This window comes from Mobula birostris, chromosome 4, assembly GCF_030028105.1.
Source record: "Mobula birostris isolate sMobBir1 chromosome 4, sMobBir1.hap1, whole genome shotgun sequence".
NCBI lineage: Eukaryota > Metazoa > Chordata > Chondrichthyes > Myliobatiformes > Myliobatidae > Mobula > Mobula birostris.
The window spans coordinates 165,440,725-165,455,484 of record NC_092373.1 but is presented as its reverse complement, the minus strand read 5'-3'; the positions used below and the strand labels follow the sequence as shown (position 1 = coordinate 165,455,484).

Genomic DNA, 14,760 nt, shown 5'->3' with positions numbered 1-14,760 from the left:
TAAGGTTTAGAGTCCATTTATACTTTATCATGTATAGTAAAGCCATGTCTTATCCTGAATCTTGTGTTGGCACGTGGCCGTGGCTAAGGTGTTCGTCTAGTGATCTGAAGATTGCTAGTTCAAACCTTGGCTGAGGCAGCATGCTGTGTCCTTGAGTAAGGCACTTAACAACACATTGCTCTGCGACAACACTATTGCCAAGGTGTATGAGTCCTAATGCCCTTCCCTAGACTTGCAGCATGGGCAACTGCCAGTCTTCCATACAACCTTGCTCAGGCCTACGCCCTAGAAACCTTCCAAGGTGCAAATCCATGGTCGCACAAGATGCCTATATATCTCCTGAATCTTACAATCAGTAATTAGCTTTGAAATCACCAGGTGCAGCTCAAAGATTAGGACAGTAGATGTAATGTTGCACAGAGGGCAGCCACTTGATCCATGTGGTCCGAGAAATCAGTCTTTATACTGACATTGATTGGTTGGTCATCATGTAAATTTATACATTGTTTTCAATATTAAGGCAGGGCAAATACAACACCACATGCTCAAATGTGCGGGACACTTAATGAGGCAGATGAAACTGAGATATTGATTGGATTTCAATTAACTCCTTGAGTGTCTTAACAAAAGTCTAAGCCCACATACTGATGAGATCAGGATGAGAGAGAAAATTGAGGGATGTATGTAGTAAATATATTACACGGCTAAAAACAGCCATCTAGAACAGGTAGTTCAGAATGGACTGAACCTTGGCACTACTAAACATTTTTGAATTTTTTTGAGTTAATATCATTGAAACAGATATACCAAGGAACTTTTGTATCAAATTTAGAGACCTATGGGAGTGCCAAATAGCTATCAAAATAGCAATGAACATGTCTAGTGTCATGTCAATGGGCTGAATGGCCTAATTCTGCTGTGCTTCCAGTCTGTCATCTCTGCACAAACGCTGCCTGATTCAATGTATTATACGTGTCTGTTCAGCTGTCCTGCCAAAGGAAATTCAATTCCTACCCCTGCACTCTATTGCTTCTGTGTGAAAAATCTATTCCACAAATACCAAGAGCATGTCTGCTGTCCAAAATAAAATGTGCTGCATTGAAAAACTGACAATTAAGACTTGCTTTTGTCATAGTACTTAAATCCAATGTAGTATGGCCAAAGTAGAGGCTTTGTTTATAAGGGCTCACATACAAGTGTCTATTTAGCAAAGTGGTAACCAATTGCCATCTGCGTTGTAAATAACAACTCCAGAAATCTGACCAAGGTGCATTCTCCACATCTTAATCCTATCACAGTGCTAGAGTTGCCAATTTGTGATCAGTCGCCACCATTTTGGCACTACGGGAGAGATTGGATATGGTGTCAGTAAAAGTTTGTGAAGTCACCATGCATTCTTGAGCTATGGAGAGGAAAGGAAGAAAAAGTATTAATGAAAACTGTTTCACATTTTATGCGCGGTCTGCAATGGTATATAGTTAAGACCACTTATGGGATTTGAGCAAGTAATCTAGAATGACTCTTCTACTAAAGTACTGAGAGTGTGAGTTGCTACTGAAGACATAAGAATGAGATTTATGTTGAGGCTGTTTGGCATAATGTTTCTTTCTTCAGCAGTCCATGAGAATCAGTGAAGGCTTGCTACTAGTCTACTCTGTGGGTACTGAGGTGGAATCCATAGACTATGTCAGAGTGAAGCAGCTGCTAGTTCTATCCCCATTTTCCAGTACGTTTTGTAAGTTAGCAACTAAGAGTAGGAAAAGCTTAATAACAAACAATAAACCAGACATCCAGATTCTAGATTGAACCTGGGCAAAATAATGGAAAGCTACTAGCATAGTGTAGCTGAAAATTAATAAAACACTGGAAATATGAAATAAACAGAAAACGTTGGGAAATCTCAGTACATTAGAAGAAAGAAAACATTTAATGTTTCAGTTTGAATATCCTTCATCAGAATTCACTGAGGTGATACTGCACTGATGGGGAAATCTTTCAGATGAAATAATAGACTGATTCACACTGGTTGTTAGATACACGAGGACCCATGCACTATGACAAAGAGTAAGGAAGATGTGACTGGCATTTTATTCAATGACCCCACATCTTTCAATCAGTTCTGATAAAGAAAAGCATATAAAAATATGTAATGGGACTAATTAAAAAGTGCTCCATTAATCGAAGTTACAAGATTTGACTTTAATTCTTTTTCAATACCAGTGCAATTCACCAAATGGAGACGGCATCTCCATTAACAGTAATACACACAAAACAACATACGTGAACAGGTCCATTTGACACAGAATTAAAACCTCCCTGGTTTTCAACATCACAGTAAACTGGTCTCTCACTCAACTTTAAGATTTGTTTTGAGAAGTGCAGAGCATTTTTGGCCCATTAGGAACTTGAGCTAAATCTTTTAAAGGAAATGTTTTCTGTGGGTGCAAGGAAATCAGAATAAGCTTACAAATTCATTTTCTGTTACTTTGTACTGCATAGCTCACTAAGGATGTTGTCTCCTGCAAGTTGGTGAACAACCAAGATCTTTGGCTCCTGGTGTCCGAAATGGGTCTCCAATCAAGGTCTTTTCAGATTGCTTGAAACTGCTATGAAAGGGAGTCTGAATCAGCAATCTATTTAAAAGATTATTTTTTTTTTTTTTTTTTTTTAAAAAGGCCAGAATGTCAATTTTGTTACAAATGGTAACTTATGAAATTATTTTTTTGCTGTGTAACAGTGTAATCTCTTAATTCTCTCAGCCTTGTGCTTACAACCTTTTACTGTGTAGATCTTGATCAAAACCATTTAGACCTACATAAATTATCTCTCACCACACATTTTTCATGGGGCCTTCAGAGGCAAGAGATAGATCTGTGCTCTTCTCACAAATAAAAATCTTACAAAAATGCATAAATCCAAGGGCATGTTTGTTGGCCTCCTTAGCAAGCTATTCTCTGTAGAAACACAAAGACAACAGAGAACAACAGTGATGAACATTCACTTTTTAAGCTTCTTCTGTGCAGCTTTCTTCTTAACCATCTGGAGCCTTTTCATAGCATTAAGCTGAGACTCTTGAGATGTTGGCAACTTAACAACGGAAGAGTTGCTAGCATCAGATGGAGTTTTGGCCCCATTGTTAGCACCACTGTTGGTAGATGAGTTCCCTCCATTTCCACTGCTAGCCTGGCCAACACTATTGCCAGGTCCTGTTAAACCCACTTTGGTGACATTGTCACTGCTAGATGATCGGTTAAGACTCGGTTTCCCCAATGTTAGGGATGGAGGAGGCTTTATAGGTCCAGTGCTAGAGTTAACATTAGTGGTCGTTTTGGATCCCAGGCTTGCTTTAGAAGGTGCCAGTCCAGAGAGACCCACTGCTTTCTGATTTGAAGAGGGTGCAGCAGGTTTCCCACTGGCGGTCTGTACAGCTGACCCCAGTTTAACTGTGGAAGGTGCCGCAGAAGATGTTTTAGCTCCAAAGGCAGCCCATCCTGTGAGGCCACTAACTGAGGAACAGGTGGTGCTAGAATTGGAGGAATTCCCAGAAGCAGATGAGGTGGTCTGAAATATAATGAAAAGTAAAATTACCTTAAACTATGAATGAGGAGCATAAGGCAGTATGAAAATACACACACATGCAGTTGACATATATTTAAATATAGATAACATTTTAAATCCCCTCCCTGGCAAACTGATTGATTACATTAGCTACAGCTTATAAATAACCATGAATGTCCTAAAACCTTTCTCGAGAATTACCATTTACTCATGTCCTGCAGTGAATCTATACTGGATGTGGATAGATCCATGGACGGGATATTTAAACACCCCCCCTCCAGAGCAACATTCTTCAGTTTTCACCCATCTGGCCACAAAAGTCTTTCCATTTCTTCCCAAATATGATGCCGCACGTTTACCTATCTGACCATGTTTCCTGGCGCCTTCCCAGCAAGAAGGTGCTGTCACCAGCAGCAATAGCAAAAAAAAAAATCACTTCAAAAAAAAAATCAGTGTGGGGAGCTTTCATCCTTAACTACTGTATAATCAGTCAGCCATGTTTTATATGAATGCACTGGTTGTTGAGGAGATTTTTCAGGACAGCACATGAAAAGCTGTTGTACTAGGACAGTTCCACTTTCTCGACCTCGGAAGTCGAGGTCCACTGGTACGAATAGTCATCACAAACTGGGCTCTTCCGTGGTTGCAGTGGTAACAGACTTCTGTGCCTTATCATGCTCTTTGCTCGCCATGAAGCGTTGCCAAGCTGCCTTCTTGCCCGTTGGATCTCACTGTTGATCCCATCCGCCCAGTTCGCCTGAGCTGACTTCATACGCAAGGACAGCCGTGTCCCTACTTCACTAGGATATGAGACCCCCTGGCTACCCTCAACTGGTTCAGACTGCCTGTTGAAGCTGTACACTGGAATGTGGCCACTATCACATGCAAAATTACTTTCAGCCACAGGTGAGAGCAGAGTGTCCAGTGGGGACCAAAAGTGAGTAAGCTGCCCCAAGACAGACATGACAAGCCCCTTTACCGGAGGTGCTACCCCTCCTTGGACATCCCATACACCACAGCATACAATGGATGAATTTTCCTGTTGATAACTATTTGTGAACTAATACAGTTTTACAGTTTGTAGTAGCATTGGCAGTGTTCTAATTTGTTCTGTACTTCATTTAAATACACAATTTGTTACTCAGTTAAATAGTAGTTTGTCTTTTATATGCCTTTTAAAATATATCTATGAAACTTTGGCTGATTGAAGGAATGTAATGGTTCTGATATGTCCCAATAAATTAGTTTCTATATTTTGTATTAGTTTAGTTTCTGTTAGTGTCTAAAGTTTAAAGTCTTGCCATCAAAATAATCAGATAATGATTCTCTGGAAATGAAAGCTAACATCTCTTCAACTTTGCTTTAAGATTACTTCTGCAAATGTTACACAATCACCAATAAAATTACTAGAATAATTTCACATTCCTTACAAATCCAGTTCTCTCAATTCTGCTTTAACTGAAAGCCACTGTTAGATTACGATTCTCTAGGAGATCGACTGCTTTAGTACTTCTGCCTTTTGGCTTGCCTCTGATAAATCCAGATTAATTTTGCACTAAAAAGGACTCCTCTACTATTATAAAAACAGCCCCTTTTTCCAAACAGATACTTCCAAATGGAAATTAAGCAGGGTATAAGATTTTAGTTGGCTGTGTTAATAAGAGACTGTTACTGTACCTTTACTTCAGCTCTTTTGAAAGCCTGAAATGTGGTCATTTCTTGTTTCTGCTTCAAGTCAGGCTTTTTCACCGATGGATCTTTTACTGATGGAGTGGTGCTAGCGACCGAACTGGAAGCTTTTGGAGCAGCCTTTTGTGTCTTCTGTGCCTGTATAATAGAAATGATTCTGATGAACATACATGTTAGAAAAGGAGAGGAACATTTGGATTGGGTTCAATGTTTGAAATATCCAACCTAAAATTTCCAGCTGTTCTAATTTGCAGAATTGGTGCCCTGGAATTCTGGACAAGTTACTTCACTAAACCTGTAGACACTTTGAAAGAAACACACACAAAGTGCTGGGTCTCGGCCTGAAACGTCAACTGTACTTTTTCCTATTGATGCTGCCCGGCCTGCTGCGTTCCACCAGCATTTTGTGTGTGTTGCTTGAATTTCCAGCATCTGTAGATTTTCTCGCGTTGACATTTTGAAAGATTCTTTTTTCTGTATTTCTTCCAGTCAAGGAGTTGTCAACCGTAGTTAGCTTATTCAGGAAAGGAAAGGAACTTGCATTTCCAATCATCCCACTAGACAGTTTAATGACTGCTTAGTCTAAACATAAAATAGATATATCTATTTTCTATTCTTTCCCCTCACTTCTTCCCAACAACACTCATTAGAGTATTGGAGCATTCAGCAAGCCCAAATGAAAATACTTCAAAGTCCAAATTTCTCCTAAAGTTTTCATAAACCGGATTTCTTTCTCTTTCATTTTCGCACTTCTTACTTTTAAATCCATAGGCGTTTCTTGTCTGAACTATTTCTAACTACGAGTTCCACATCCAAAATCACTCTACGGGAGAAAGAAAAATTCTCTCAGTGCCTTAATGGATGGTTTGTATTTGGTCTCACTCACAAGTAACAATATCTTCGAGTCTAACATACATTTTTTCACCACCTTATAAACCTCTAATCAGCACAACTCTTAGTCTTTAGCCCTGGCTTGCAAATATTGCCTGTATACTGCTCTTCAAAAAAGAGTAAATTCATTATGTCCCTTGATATTAACCACGACTTGAAACTGGCCAGCAAACAACGCATTCGGATATTATTGAGAAACAATGCAATTTCAGCTCATTGTAATTGCAGGGTGTGTGGACAAATAGAGTCAGGCACAAGTCATGAAGAAGAGCCTTGGCCTGAAACATTGACTGTTTATTCATTTCCATGGGTGCTGCTTGACTTGCTGAGTTCTTCCAGCATTTTGTGCATGCTGATTTGGATTTTCAGTATCTGCAGACACTCTCATTTTTATAAATAAAATCATCCTCTCATTGTCTCATGTGGTGAGATTACTAACTCAAAACAGGCAGATTTTCCGCTTCGAAGTGTTCCACACGTCATCAAAATTAAAATGAAAGACACATCTGCTAACATAAATATTAAGGGATGTTCTGGTATATTTGTGTGTGTCAATTGGGAGAGTTCTTACCATTTTCTTCATCTGTCTTGTACAGCGGGCACAATACCATACCAGTCGTGGGTCATTTACATCCTTGTCCGTCACCTGGGGTTTGTGACAGTCCTGATGGTAGAGGTTGTGACATTCTTGACATTCAACCAGTTGATTACCTGATGTAACAGTCATCTGGCTAAAAGCAAATTAGTTAACCAATGATTAGTATCACCAGATACATTATCTTATTATATAAAAATGTATCCTCTTCATATTCCTGGAGTATTTCATTAAGTACAAATTATTTTCTTACATTGCATCCATATGTTAGAGTTATTATTTATATATGACTCTCAGAGATAGAATGAAGTGGATCACTGGGCTACAGAACACTATAGTTTAATGCCCGGTATTTTGTTTCAAATGAAAAACTGTGGAAGATACTAAGAGAATTGCCTCAGAATATGCCCCAATTGATGGACACGGTAAATACCAAGAACAGTTCAGAAATGCTGAGATACGATGCATCTTGAAATGTGATTGTTGACCAGTGTGACAGTCTGAATATTTTCTGCACATCACACAAGGATAAATTTGTTCTCATTGATATTGCAAACTTAATGATGCAAGTACACTTGTTTTAAACAGCTTCCAGATAAAAAATTCCAACAATGAAGGTAGCAAAATAATGATTACGTCTGCACTTTGTAACTTGTTGCATTGACCTTTTCCAGCTTTTTTTGTTTAAAACACACAAGACAAAGGAGCAGAAGTAGGCCATTCAGCCCATCGAGTCTGCTCCGCCACTCCACCATGAGCTAAACTATTCTCCCATCTAGTTCCAATTTCCGGCTGTCCCCCCATATCCCTTGATACCCTGACTAATTAGATACCCATCAGTCTCCTCCTTAAATACCCTCAATGATCGGGCCTCCACAGCTGTATGTGGCAATGAATTCCATAAATCCACGACCTTCTGGCTAAAAAACTTTCTCTTCATCTCTGTTTTAAATGGGTACCCTCTAATTCTAAGACTGTGGCCTCTTGTCCTGGACTCACCCACCAAGGGAAACAGCCTTTCCACATCTACTCTGTCCAACCCTTTCAACATTTGAAATGTTTCAATGAGATCCCCTCTCATTCTATACTCTAATGAATACAGTCCAAGAGCCGACTAACGCTTCTCATATGTTGGCCCCTGCATTCCAGGAATCAGCCTCGTAAATCTTCTCTGAACTCTCTCCAACATCAGTACATCCCTTCTAATATAGGAGGCTCAAAACTACACACAGTAGTCCAAATGAGGTCTCACCAGTGCCCCATAGAGCCTCATCAACACCTCCTTACTCATATACACTATTCCTCTGAAATGAATGCCAACATAGCATTCGCTTTCCTTACTGCCGATTTAACCTGGCGGTTAACCTTTAGGGTATCCTGCACGAGGACCCCCAAGTCCCTTTGCACTTCCGATTTTTGAATTTTCTCCCCATCTAAATAAAAATCTGCCCGATTATTTCTTCTTCCAAAATATACAATTGTACATTTCTCAACATTGTATCTCATCTGCCATTTCTTTGCCCACTCTCCTAAACTGACCAAGTCTCTCCGCAACCTTTCCGTTTCTTCAACACTTCCTGCTCCTCCACCCATCTTGGTGTCATCCGCAAACTTAGCCACAAAACCATTTAATCCATAATCTAAATCATCGATATACATGGTAAAAAGAAGCGGCCCCAACACCGTCCCCTGCGGAACACCACTAGTAACTGGCAACCAATCAGAATAGGATCCCTTTATTCCCACCCTTTGCTTTCTGCCTATCAGCTAATGCTCCAGCCATTCCAACATCCTTCCTGTAATTCCATGGGCTCTCATCTTATTAAGCAGCCTCTTATGCTGCACTATTTATCGAAGGCCTTTTGAAAATCCAAATACACAACATCCACATCCTCTCCTTTGTCAATCTTACTTGAGATTACCTCAAAAAATTCCAATAGGTTGGTGAGGCAGGATCTTCCCTTCATGAAACCATGCTGGCTTGGGCCTATCTTGTCATGCACCGAGGTATTTCATAACCTCGTCCTTCAGGATTGACTCCAATAACTTTCCAACTACCGATGTCAGACTAATAGGTCTGTAATTTTCTTTTTGCTGCCTCCCACCTTTCTTAAACAGCGGAACTACATTTGTGACCTTCCAGTCCTCCGGAACCATGCCAGAGTCTATTGATTCCTGGAAGATCATTTCCAATGCCTTCACAATCTCCAAACCCACCTTCCTCAGAACCCATGGGTGCACCTCATCCGGTCCTGGACACCTATCTATTCTTAGTTCATTTAGCTTCCCAAGCACTTTCTCTCTAGTAATCTTGACTGTACCTAATTCTATTTCCTGAGACCTCTGGCTATCGGGTATGTTGCTAATGTCTTCCACTGTGAAGACCGATGCAAAATACTCATTCAGTTCCTCTGCCCTTTGTTACCCATTATAATTTCTCCAGCATCATTTTCAATCGGTCCTATAACTACCCGTGTCACTCTTTTACTCCTCACATATTTAAAAAACTCTTAGTATCCTTTACGTTAATTGCCAACTTCCTTTCATAATTAATCTTTTCTTTCTTAGTTTCCTTCTGTAAGTTTTAAAAAGTTGTCCAGTCTTCAGTTTTCCCACTAATTTTTGCTTCCTTGTACGCCGTCTCTTTTGCTTTTATTTTAGCCTTAATCTTTCTTGTTAGCCACATTTGTGCCATTTTTCCATTCATGATTTTCTTTTTTCTTGGAATATATTTTTCCTGCACTTGCCTTATTTCTTGTAGGAATTTCATCCAATTCTGCTCCACCGTCTCCATCTAGCTTACTTTTCCAGTCGACTTGGGCCAGTTCCTCTCTCATACCACTGTAATTCCCTTTGTTCCACTGAAATATCGATACACCTTACATCAGCTTCTCCTTTTCAAATTTGAAACTGAACTCAATCATATTATGATCACTACTTCCAAGGCGTTCCATTACCGCCAGCTCCCTAATTGCCTCAGGTTCATTACACAGCACCCAAACCAAAACAGCCGATCCCCTGGTGGGCTTATGGACAAGCTGCTCCAAAAGGCCATCTCGTAGGCATTCTACAAACTCCCTCTCCTGAGATCCAGCACCTTCCTGAATTTCTCAATCCACTTTCATATTAAAATCCCCCATTATTATCTTGACATTTTCCTTCTGACACACTTTTTCTATTTCTAGCTGTAACTTGTAGTCCACAACCTGGCTGCTGTTTGGAGGCCTGTATATAACTGCTATAAGTGTCTTTTTACCCTTGCCATTTCTTAACTCGACCATAAGGATTCTACCTCTTCTGATCCTGTGTCCCTTCTTCTTAGTGATTTGATATCGTTGCTTACCATCAGGAAGGTGTAGAAACCAGACTTTTGTAAAGAGACCAGTCTATAATTAGCTTTCTAATTATGTTCAATTATGAAATAACTGTAATGGACCATATAAGGGTGGCCAAAACCGACTTTAAGATCTTTCACCTGTGGAAAAATTAGTAACATGGCTACAGGACAGTTGGAGGAATGAGTCTCACTCAATACCCGTAAAGAATCACAACAGATCAATTTGCCTACTTTATTTCATTGTATGTGCATTTTGCATCGTTTACCAAATGTTTTACCTTCACATTAGCTTCCTAGTTTTGGCTAAGTATGAGGCATTTTTGTAAATAATTTAATTTGCGAAGCAAGTAATTGAATTTGTACGTCTGACTCAGAAAAACTGGTGTGACAGGCAAATATAACCATATAACAATTACAACACAGAAACAGGCCATCTCGACCCTTCTAGTCCATGCTGAACTCTTACTCTCATCTAGTCCCACCAACCTGCACTCAGCCCATATCCCTCCATTCCTTTCCTGTCCATATATCTATCCAATTTAACTTTAAACAACAACATTGAACCTGCCTCAACCACACAGCTACCACTCTCTCAGTAAAGAAGTTCCCCCTCATGTTACCCCTAAACTTTTGCCCTTTAACTCTCAACTCATGTTCTCTTGTTTGAATCTCTCCCATTCTCAATGGAAAAAGCCTATCCATGTCAACTCTATCAATCCCCCTCATAATTTTAAACATCTCTATCAAGTCCCCCCTCAACCTTCTACGCTCCAAAGAATAAATACCTAACTTGTTCAACCTTTCTCCGTAACTTAGGAGATGAAACCCAGGCAACATTTTAGCAAATCTCCTCTGTACTCTCTCAATTTTATTGACATCTTTCCTATAATCCGGTGACAGAATTGTACACAATACTCCAAATTTGGCCTTACCAATGCCAAATATGAGGTAGGTGTTCATCTCATTTTATCTGCCCTGACGTAGTAACCAATTGTTACAGTGTCTTGTAAAAGTATTCAGTCCCCAATCCTTTGTTCACATAAATGAGTATTATAACCAGGGATTCTGACCAACTTAACCGAGAATTTTTACTTGTGAGTTACATGCAACACACATCAAGGTTGCTGGTGAACGCAGGTCAGGCAGCACCTCTAGGAAGGGGTACAGTCGACGTTTCAGGCTGAGACCCTTCGTCAGGACGAAGAAGCATCACATGATGCACCAAGATTCATAGATCAGCTCAAATAAATCCGATTGCAATATATTTCAAATTTAGAGAATGAGACAGTAAAATATGAATAGTTGTTGGGGCTGAATACTTTTTCAGGGCACTGTACCTCAGCACAAAATAAATATGTCTCAAATAATAGTGTGACTATTGCATAACATGGGAACCTAGCAAGTTGATAAAGCATTTACCTACTAAGCAAGCATACAAAATTAATATTGTAAAGACTGAGAACAAGTATCCTTTTATATGACTATAAAAGGATAAGTAAACCATATCTCTGACCCTGAGCCCTAACCCCACTTTCCCATCTCTCCTCTAAACTTGCAATTAGTTTTGCAATGCCGCACCTATGGGCATGTAATTTATAATGAAGAAAAAACCTCTCATACCGGCACACCACACATGCCAACCCCATTTCCATGGCAAAGTCCTCTGCGCTCTCAAAACCAGGCAGGTCAGGCATTGCCAGGTCTTTGCTGGACTGAACGGTGATTGGGGAAGATCGATTCTCTGGCTTCTCCAGTCTGGCCTTTTTCTGGGGATCAATTCCCTCCTGAGTGTCCAGCTTAACCTTTCAAAATTGGAAATATTGAGTTAATTTAATTTATTAAGATTTTTTATAAAAGCTAACGGTTTACTACATTACTTTGTTTGACAGAAAATACCAACTTAGAATCAAATTTAATTATGACATGTTAATGTAATTTTTAACTACTTTTAGTAAACAAAATTACTTCAGGGCAAACTGCACATTTAATGGCTCACATATGTGCCAAATCAAATTTTAGTAATAATATTCTAACATTTTAATAGTTTTAAGTGATAAATACCCTGAACTCCCTTATGTGCACAGATCATTTGCTATACAACGCCACAGGTGTAAGCTAGCAATTTTTACCTTTTCAGCTGGCCTCTTCTCAGTTTCCTTCTTTGTTTTTTCACTGGAACTGGACTTTCCATTATTGCCAGATGTCAAAGATGAGGATACTTTAGACTCCTGCTTGGCCAAACTGGATTTGGAACCAACAGTTACTTTGGGTGTTTCAACTTCCTGTGCAAGAGGGATACAAAAAGTTAAACTATAGGCTTGGTGCTGTTTCAAAAACTTGGTTGAAAAGGGAAATTAAGGAAGTTACAAAGGAAAATTGATGCTGAGTGAGTGCAATAAGGCCCAGCAGATAGGGTACTATATGGGAAAATGTAGAATTTCCCAGTTTGGCAGTAAATATAAAAAAAAAGGCACTACATGGTGTGACATGGAGTTCTGCAATGCAAAGGGATCTGTGACCCCAGTACATGATTTGCAAAAGACTTAGCATGCATTACACATGCACGTACAGCAAATAATTATGAAAACTATCAGAAAATTAATGTTTGTTGAGGAGAATTGAACTCACATGTAGGGAGGTTTGGATTCAGTTATGTAGGGCAGACATGGAGTACTGTGTACAAAACTGATTCCTTTCTAAAGGTTGCTAATTCATTGGAAGGTTTAATTTCAGGAATGGATGGGTCATTTTATAAGGCACATACCATCAGGTTCAACGACTATATATTATAATAAGGGTACTGAATGGTCACCTATTACGATAAGATGAATTCTTAACCTTACAATGTACCACATCATGGTCTTGCGCCCTTTAGCCTACCCGTATTTTCTCTGTAACTGTAATTCTGTTATGGCTTTTCCCTTGTAGTATTTCAACGTACATGATGCGATTACGTCATCTGTACGGATGGCAAGTAAAACCAATTTTTTTTCACTGTACCTCGGTAAATGTGACACTAATAAACACATTTACCAATTAAATTTACAACCCCACCCACAATTTTACTTGGCCCATTTATGATCTCAGACTCGGTTAAATTCCAACATTTTCTGTTCTTACTGAAAAACTAGCAGTTATTGTTTCCACTGCACCTTCTGTTGCTGCCGAAAGCTGCACTCGCTACCTCTGGCCAAGGCCTCATCCAACAGAGACTTCAGTTTCTCCGCCGAGTCTTTACTTTTTGAATGCAGATACCCCAAGGCTTTCAAGAAGAGCGGGTCCAGCTCCAAACTGGGAGCAGCCATGTCCTGCAAAGGTGAAGAGGAAACTGTATCTATGTATAACTAAAAAGTAAAGCCCTAACTCCAGTCACATTGAACTAAATTCCTGGGAATATACAGTTTCATGTCACCCTTCCCCACCTCACCGTCTACTTCGCACGCCTTCCGGTCCTACTTTCTATAACTTCCCCACCCTCTTAGCAACGGGTACATCCGGTACGACTGTGCTTTGATTCCCCCACATTCGCTGTGCATGTGTTCAGGTAATTAATCGGACGCTCTGGTGCTGATAAAATAATGCTATTCCTCTGACTCCTTTAGCACAGCCCCTCGACAAACTGTTTGAAGTGTTGATAATTACAGTCACTAGCTTGTCAGCACTGTGTATTAACTAGGCTCTGTTCGATTCTTTAGATTTGGAGTCCTGGGCATAGGATAAATTAGACTCTGCACCTGTGGACATGGGTTGTGAATATAGAATGGAGAAAGAGAGAGAAATTAAACGCTCTTCTATTAATTTTATACTAAAGAACGGTTGCCCCTTGCTGTAATCGGAATCTGTTTCTAAAGCTCTTGTTACTCTTCCCTCATATGTTCCATGACACTGCTGATGCTGTACTTCTCATTTTTCCTGCTGGCGAAATGTTAAAGTTGTTAATATTTAGAAGTTATTTTTCAGTGTTTCAATATTTTAAGTGCATTTTAATTCCATTCTCCCTCCAGGTAGTTGCAAAAATGGAGAAAGTGGGCATTGACGATGAGTGCTTGTATCTGGAGATTTCTAACTATATGGAAGACAGGATTTTTCCTCTGCACACATCCATTGTTTTATTTCTCATGTCCTATTGTGACACTACATCTTTAAAAGTGTTCCTTGTGCCAAATAAGAACGTTGCTGATTGTACCTTATGGATGAAAAAGGTGCCGGCCAACATTCCTGCGTCTATCATTTCAGACCAGGAACTCCCTCATGTGGTGCAAAGTTGTTGTTTACCAGCTGTGGTGGAAAAGAATGGGAATTTTTGTCGAGCAGGCCTTGCTGTGGTTTTGAGATATATTATTCACAAAACTTGTGAAGCTGACTGCAATCGCAAGGATATCTCCGAGCTACTTGGTTTTAAAAAGACATGTTTAAAGGCCTGTGCTGAGGTGAGTAATTAGGAACAGATCAAGGCTTAACTGATCTGTAGTTTAACTTTGTAATATTTGTTACTTGTGGCTTAGTTGGTGGTACCCTTGCCCCAGAATACTGCGGGTTCAAATCCAAATGCAGGATTAATAACAAAATCTAGGCTGGTGTCTCAGTGAGGTATTGAGGGAACATTTCGATGTTACATCAAATCCTTTTGGTCCCCTCTTCAAAAAGGCATAAAAGATCCCAACTTTCAAAATAAATTTATTGTCAAAAT

The 14,760-nt window shown here is 39.7% G+C and overlaps 2 protein-coding genes across 4 annotated transcripts in view; one reads left to right on the top strand and one right to left on the bottom strand.

Annotated features, from left to right (window-relative positions):
- Positions 1–2,180: 2,180 nt before the first annotated feature.
- On the bottom strand, positions 2,181–13,515 carry ints12 (integrator complex subunit 12). Its single transcript, XM_072256404.1, has 6 exons — positions 13,223–13,515; positions 12,200–12,352; positions 11,691–11,872; positions 6,710–6,869; positions 5,236–5,385; positions 2,181–3,561 (listed from the first exon to the last, which is right to left on the bottom strand). Exons 1-6 carry the CDS (start codon positions 13,373–13,375, stop codon positions 2,998–3,000), a joined length of 1,362 nt encoding a protein of 453 aa, XP_072112505.1. The 5' UTR covers positions 13,376–13,515; the 3' UTR covers positions 2,181–2,997.
- A 59-nt stretch (positions 13,516–13,574) lies between these two features.
- Positions 13,575–14,760, top strand: part of gstcd (glutathione S-transferase, C-terminal domain containing) — a 238,736-nt gene continuing 237,550 nt past the window's right edge. For all 3 annotated transcript variants that reach the window (XM_072256401.1, XM_072256400.1, XM_072256402.1), the window contains exons 1-2: positions 13,575–13,614; positions 14,075–14,500. In XM_072256401.1, coding sequence (XP_072112502.1) covers positions 14,087–14,500 — 414 coding nt within the window. In that variant the 5' untranslated portion in view covers positions 13,575–13,614; positions 14,075–14,086. The remainder of the gene's footprint in view (positions 13,615–14,074; positions 14,501–14,760) is intronic.